The sequence below is a fragment of the Semicossyphus pulcher genome, unplaced genomic scaffold (genome assembly GCF_022749685.1).
Source record: "Semicossyphus pulcher isolate SPU_LCO1_2020_fin unplaced genomic scaffold, fSemPul1.0.p SCAF_13, whole genome shotgun sequence".
NCBI classification, from domain to species: Eukaryota; Metazoa; Chordata; class Actinopteri; order Labriformes; family Labridae; genus Semicossyphus; species Semicossyphus pulcher.
The window spans coordinates 14,869,204-14,877,058 of NW_027211637.1; the positions used below are offsets into that span (position 1 = coordinate 14,869,204).

The 7,855-nt window shown below is 40.2% G+C and overlaps 1 protein-coding gene across 1 annotated transcript; it reads right to left on the bottom strand.

Moving 5' to 3' along the window:
• Positions 1-2,083: 2,083 nt before the first annotated feature.
• Positions 2,084-7,632, bottom strand: gpr157 (G protein-coupled receptor 157). Its single transcript, XM_069660557.1, has 4 exons — positions 7,070-7,632; positions 4,445-4,658; positions 4,019-4,213; positions 2,084-3,422 (listed from the first exon to the last, which is right to left on the bottom strand). Exons 1-4 carry the CDS (start codon positions 7,444-7,446, stop codon positions 3,207-3,209), a joined length of 1,002 nt encoding a protein of 333 aa, XP_069516658.1. The 5' UTR covers positions 7,447-7,632; the 3' UTR covers positions 2,084-3,206.
• Positions 7,633-7,855: the final 223 nt, after the last annotated feature.

Below are 7,855 nucleotides of genomic sequence, written 5' to 3' on the forward strand. Positions count from 1 at the left end.
TAATGATAAATACAGCTGTCATTAAATGTTATGATGTCATTAAAATAATAAAGCAACATGAGTGTCTTTATTGCTCACCCACCTGTAGGCTGGATTACTGAAGAAGTGTTATTACAGAATTATGACACGATGCTAAAATCACAATCAGCTGGCAAAGACAGCAGTATTGATCCTCAAACGCTTTCAAGGCTGTTTACATAATAAAGTGCAGACCCACCACAGCTGTAAATCTCTTCAAACGTGTGTTGTCTTCAGCTTGTCATGTGCTTGTTGTCCCTTATCTCTGAAGCTGAGTCTGTTTGTTAATATGACGGGCCGGAGGTTGTTTGCTCTTAAAACAGTCATTAGCTTTAGGGACGCCTACCTGCTAAAAACAAAACTAGCATACACCGATCAGCAATAATATTATCACTGACAGGTGCAGTGAATAACATTGATTATCTTGTTACAATGGCACCTGGTGTGGGATGTGCTGGACAAACTAGTCCGATCCATGGAGGCCCCACCTCGCAACTTACAGGACTTAAAGGATCTGCTGTAACAACTTGGTGCCAGATACCTTAGCACACCATGCCTCTACGGATCAGGGTTGTTTTGGCGGCAAAAGGGGGACCTACATAATATTAGGCAGGTGGTCATAATGCTATGGCTGATCAGTGTGTGTCTGCAAGTGCCGCTGGGAAATAGAAATAAGTAGAAGTCAGAAATACAGCTATGCTTGAGGCATTTCAATCTTAATATATTCTGTTTCTGGTGTTTTTTATCATCTGTATTTTCTTCTGTCACTTCTAATTAAACTGTCCTGTCCCAGCTCTGACCTATCACCATCACCATTGGTGAACATTGTGTTTCAGAAACATCTCCAAGAAGGACTCACACAGCCAAATGAACAGCCTGTGTGGTGTAAAAATGACTTCCATTAACCTGACTGGTGAATGGACAGCCCGTGCAGTGCAGTGCAGTGCGGCCCTCTGCTACTCTTTAACTTAATGAATTAAGTGGGCAGGGAGCCAGCGGCGGACAGAGCAGAAACCCCTTCCTGAAGTGTTTCGACCAGCTCCAGTTACTTCAATGTCAGCCAAAAATCTCCGAACCCACTCAAAGGATTAATTCCTGCAGGAAATACAGTAAGTGTTGGTCCTCTGCGCGGCCTCTGCTGTCCACAAGGACAAAAAAAGTGCTCGCTGGCCATTTTGGATGTCATCAGCATAAACAGCACTCACTTCCTCCCTTTTCCCAGGCATGCTATCCGCTCGCTGTTACAGATGGACCTGAGAGAGTGAACTCTGCACTGCGCAGCATCAATTTGGAGCGCAGATAAATTATATTGAAGAAAACTGTGTGTTTTTGTTTCAATATTTTCTGAACAAACAGCATAAATCTTCTTCTTCTGGAAATATTGTATGAGAACTCGCCGCCCTTGGAAGAGTACAGTGTTGTTGCAGTGTAATGGAAAGTCTGTTAGACTTGATGTATCGGCTTATTACAACATTATCATCCACTTCTGCATTGCCTAATTCATCAAACAGAGTCCATACAACACTGAATAAGCCCTCAAACAAACAATAATCTGTGCAGGATAAGAGGAAATTGGCTGTCAACATGGCGAAATTTCTCCTTCCTCACCTTTTCCAGCCATCACCAGAGCGATTAATCTTATTTGAATGCAGCTCATCATCTCTGAGGCAGACTCGTTAAGACTCAATGGGTCTTAGACAATATTTTAAGGAGCTGAAGGAAGTATAAGAAGTGTCTTTGTTATGGCGAGCAAGGTTCAGTGGGTACAGGCTGCTCGTTGGTATGCGTTCATGGCCTGCAGCTCAGCTGAGAGTAAACAGGAGCCAAGAACAGCGGGGGTCGAAGGAGAAGTGAGGCTCACACAGGAAAGGCTCGGGTCTACAGGAGGAAGGAGGACATGTGACGATAGGTCATGCATCCTGCCCACAATGATGGCGATAATATCGAGTGAATTTAGGTGACGGGTGTAACTCTGATGGGTTGATGCAACAGCTGCCTGGAAAATGTGGAAGTGTGAAATTAAGCAAGAATTACTGAGTCATCAGAGGGAGTAACTGTTGTATGTATAGAAGTCATTTTATTGATTGTATTTTAAAGAGGTGGTCACATTCAATCAAGTTTCAAACAGTCCCAAAGTCATAAAGGATACACATTGGAAAATTATTTTCTATTAAACTTACATTGCAGAATATATTAAGCTCCCATAAAGTTATAATGTACCCAGAATTTCAATAACACTTAGCAATATCTTGCTTGAAAAAATGGCTCTAAAAAGTCGTGGTTAGTTTAAGATCAGCCATTTACAACAGATGTTATCGGATCTGTTAACAGATATGTTTCCAAGTTAGAGTAAAAACATTCATAGAAAATTCTCAACAACACACTTCATCCACTTAGTTTGTAACAAAGACTCATTGATTCACCAAAATGTGCTGCTTCTGTGTTGTGCTATCACCCTCCTTGACTGTACCAAATGGTGTATTTAGCTGCATATTAGCCACACAATGACCAAGCTTACGGATCGACTACAGAGAACTTTAGTCCAGAGGATGATGCGGCAGGACTAGATTGAGTTTACACGTTTGGATAAACTTGTTCTGCAGTAAACTGACACAAAGTCATTATGTTAGCTTTTTTCTGTAAGTTGTTTTAAAGTTCAGTGAGAATCAAAGTTAAAAACATTACAGTACATTTATCACCTAAAGTGAGAATGCTATATATGTGCTGTTACAATCACTACCAATATAAGGCTCTAAAATGTGGCAAACTTTTCCCTATAAATACAAAACTTGAATACTGAACATTCATCTCACAGTAATAATTTCAGAATGTAAGTGAATCGACACAGTACATGATAAATAAAGCTGTTAAACTGATTTTCATGGAGTGTTCAAAATGCAGGAAGAAAATGTGCAAATAAACACTTTAAAGTGTGATGAAAAGCACCTCTATGCTTCACTGCAAATATTATGTGCAACATATTCAGTCCACAACACTCAAAATACTTCACCAAACGCTGCTGTGCAATCACAGTGCAGGCGTGTGACCTTTCCTGTGACACAGATGTGCATGCACCTGCAGAAATCCGACCCCCTGGGCAGGCACTTCTTGTAATGAGGCTCGATGTGAAGCGGAGACGTCCCCCGCCTCCTTCATGTCAACATTTGTCAAACTTCACATCCACAGTATCATTTATCAGTCGGGACTCGGGAGCTGTCTTCCTCCCTCAGTGTGGAGGGGTCCTGTCCCGGCAGCAGCCTGTTGGGGTCGTCATGCGAGTGCTCCACCTCTGCTCCACACTTGCAGCAGCAGCAGAGCGCAGTGGAGAGGCGTGTGCGGATCGGCTGAGTGAGGAATATAAACATGATGCAGTTTGCTGTTCCCTGTGAGGTGTTGCCAATTCCCTGTGGGGTCCAAAGAAAGGCCTTTTTTTAGAGGGATGTACCAGCAATAGATAATTACAGTGGAATAAAATAAACCCTGGTGGGATGGAAATGGAACAAGGAGGTTACATCATATTATAAGGTCAGGTAATGATTGTCACCCAGTTGTTATCCAATATTTTTTTTAACATCAATATAAACTTTAATTGACCTCTTCTGAACCATCTAACAAAATCCTATGAAATATTTTACACAATCTTACATTATTCAATATGCTGTATTTAAACTGTTCAGAAAGTTATTACATCATAAAGATGATTTTTCTAACCCATTAAAGGGATAGTTTATTAAAATTGTAAACCTAAGCTGCTTTTAAGATGTTTAAAACATCTCTTAACAAATTATCTTTTCATGATGACTCTGTGATGATTCACAACACCATCACAAGTTTAACAGCACATGAACTAATGATAGCACACAATAACACCCACACGTATGTGCTGTCATACACACAAAATAACTCACACACACATGGCACAGAATCTAATGCTACAGATGTAGAAGTAAACTGTGAAATAAAACTGAGATTAAAGGGGGTTAGCAGACGGTAAACTCACATGTAGAGTGACCAGCACTGGGTTCAGTCTGACTGGAGATCCGGCCAGCAGCAGTATGAAGCGCACCGTGCTCCAAATGCGCAGCACGATGAAGATAATGGGAATGAGCGTTAGCTTCATATCGGCCATGGAGAAGAAGGAGTTTGACTGAGGCCTGGTGCCCAGGATGGGACGGTACTCTGACAGGGCTGCATGCTGCATCAGACAGAGTTTTATTTTTTTTTTAAACATGAAGCAAATAAACAAAATATGAATTCAAATAAAAAGAATGAGAGGTACAATCAAGGATAGCATTGCATTCTGTATAACTTCAATAAGTTTTTAATTATTGGTGGAGGAAATCCTTTAATAACATATTTCCACTAATGCTGCATTTGCAGTGGGTGTAAGAAGAGCACGCTAGCATGTAGCTGCTTTGGTTCTTACAGCTATGTGGATGTGCCTCTTGATCAGGATGTAGAGGACAGGGAGGGTGAGGTAAGCCAAGAACTCCCAGATCTTTCCAGTTAGCAGCATCCACAGCACCCGGTCTGGAGCGCCGATCCTCACCCAGCACCAGCCCACCGACACCTCGGAGGCATCGTAGCCGATCTTACTCAGGGACACGGCTGCAACAGTGATGGCCAGAGGTACACCCCAGCTAGACCATAAAACAGAGAGTTAAGAGGATTAAACATAACTTCCTTTTTTTTTTTAAACATCTGCACAAAGTCTTTTACATAGATGTCGGGTAGTTTTACCACAAACAAGTATTGCAAGACATGTGACATCATGTGATAGATTATCTTGTGCTTAAGGTTTCTTTGCGTGTTATGTAGTGAGCACCGCAGAGTTGTGTTGCACATCTTAATACCACAGAAATTATTTCAACACTTCTTGAAGCAATGTTCGTGATATCCCCCTGAAGCATTTTGTATTCTTATAATATACCTATTTAAAAAGATACAGTCTTCCCTTGGCAAAACAGAGCTGATTGCTATAAAATCAGACTGTTTGAGGCATTGCTGTTTGTGTGTTATGCATAAAGGCCTCGATGAAAGGCTCCTGTGTGTGATCTTCACTTCAATGGAGCATTTGAGAATTCACAGAAACTAAATTATAATCACAACCAGGGACACGGCGGTGAGGCGTACCCGGGGCTGAATATGTTTGTGTGTCCATAAATAGATCAATTATACAGCAAAGAGAAGCGACTCCCTCCTGACAATCAACACAGACAGCTCATTGATGTAAGAAGCTGAGATAAAGGATGAAACATATGTGCTGATTCTGAGCAGTCAAAGTAAAGTCTACCTTTAATCAACCTTCTAACAGATACTCATTAAAAAGTGAAACCTTGTGTGATGACTCTGTAACTCAATGCTAAAGAGTTGTGTCGCTGTGCTTGTTTATCCCATGGATTACTTCTTTTATTGTTTTTGCAATCTAATCTGCTAAAGATGAAAATAGAGTTTTAATGTCTGTCATTAGGTGTCTTTTAAAAACCTTTGCTATCGTATGAGGGAGTAGTTAATCTCCATTTTGTTATTTAAAAACATCTTTTTCCCGAAGGCAGTAGTGTAACAGCGTCTTAATGGGTTGCTCTCAATCACCCACAGGCTGTGAAGCAAGTACAAAAGCAAACAAGGTGACGATGGAAATGTGATGTGGAAATAATTGTTACATAGCCTTTTCTTTTTCAATTTGAGTTGCATCATTTGTGCTCGTCTTCTTTAGAAGTTGGAAACACTTGCGTAGAGTGCAGCATTTACTTGCATGTGAAGACAGGTGCTTATAATGAATCAGCCCGTCTGAGTCTGCCCGTACAGCTTGTACACTACACTTAAAAAATATATAAATATATATATATATATATATAAATATATATATAAAAAAAATATATATATATATATGTATATATATAAAACTGGTTATTATACAGTACATCTATCATTTTAATATTAATACTATTTCTGGTGAAAATGATAATAACTAGCTTACAGGTATACACTCACCGGCCACTTCATTAGGTACACCTGAAAAATCTAACGTAATCCAATACTCCAGCTCAGCCATAAGATTTGCTTTTAATGTACAGGCTTTTTCCTAAGCTGTCATAGAGGTGTTAATTCAATGATATTTCAGCGTCATGGTCATAATTTTAGGTGGGGCTGTACTGAGCTGCATTATATTCAGAGGTGTTTCTAATACTCTGGCCCACTCCATGTATGTAAATAGGGAGGACAAAAAAAAAAGAGACACATCTCAATATAATTTAGTTCAGTACAACAGCACCTTTAACTATGGCCTCAGTAATAAACATAATTGAATTTACACACTTCTGACTCTCAACAAAACAAAAGTCAACAAAAACTAAACTTCATAAAAGCAGAATCCATGGCAGTGCTGTTGTATTGAACTGCATAAGATTTTTCAGGTGTACCTAATAAAGTGGCCGGTGAGTGTATTTCATAGCTCTCACTTAACTATAGTAAGTTGATTAAACAACAGCCTCCACAGAGTAGAATTATTATTTAAATATTCATTCATTCAATGAACATTTATTATTACTTATTGCTACAGCAGATAAACAAGATGGAGTCTAAAATAACTAGCCTGAGACTTATTTTTTTTAACAAATACTCACTTAAGTTTAATGAACTCTCTAAGTTTGTTTATTCACGTGCAACTACTTCACTTAGAACGTTACTCTGTGGTTGACTAGTGTAACTATGGAAACATAGCTCTTAAGCTAGCGCTGCAATAGCCTACAGGTAGCAAGTGATTCCAGTTTCACATGCTAAACACTTTTTTTCCCCTTCTATATGCATAAACACAAAAACTGAGTTAAGATTAGCGTATTTATTCTGTTTTAGCTTTTTAGGACTATTTTCTCAATTACTGATATAATTTGATGTAAAATTATTTTTTTCCCAAGATGCTTAGGGGGCAATTTCAGCGGCATTACACTGCAATCAACAAAAACTTCTAACCGATAAATTTGGTCGACCATAATTTAACAGTAGCTTGAAATTAGCAGAGACGTCAAACAGAAAAGTTTAGCAAACCTACCTTACAAGGTGGAAAAACAAGACCAGGCTGTCAGCGACTCTTTGGCTTGACCTGACGATGAAAACATAAAGGTAAATAGCAATGGCCACAGTCCAGAAAAAGGAGCTGGTGTTGGCGAAAGTGGATATAGCTCCTTGAACGATGCAGTCCAACGAGTCGGTGTGGAAAACACTCCAGACCCCGTAGGCGTAGGAGACGGCGGACAACCAGTCAGACACCGAGAGAAACACCAGCAGCTTCCTCGGAGTTGTCCTCAAATCTGACCACAAAATGAAGGTGAGGATGATGAGCGACGAGCCCAGGAACGACAGCGCGCATGAAAACAAGACGACCACCTGCTCAGAGAAGAGTATAACTGTCTGGTTTCCATTAGCCATAGTTTATTGTGATTCAGATATAAGCTGCTATCGCGTCATGGACACGAGTTTTACTGTCAAGCGTGCAGCAAAGTTTGCAAAAACTCCTTGGACGAGCCTACTAGTCCGTCATAGTCATGTAAAGCATGATTTTATTGTCAGGCGATGTTTAAAATACCAAGCATAGTCGAGACACATCAGTTAAACTTCGTCTATAGCTTTTCAGGGAGCAAACAAACTTTTCTCCAGTGTTTAACCCCTCCCTCCCCGCCTCCTGTCTCATCTCTCCTAGTTGCACCAACCGGAATTCAAAGCAGAAGTCAGACAGTCAGCTGGTAGCCTGATGGGCAGTCTCATGCGGGTCTATTTATGGCACTAATGGTCTCTGCTTGTGTGACCCCAGTAGAAGGTATGACATGTTTAAGAAAAT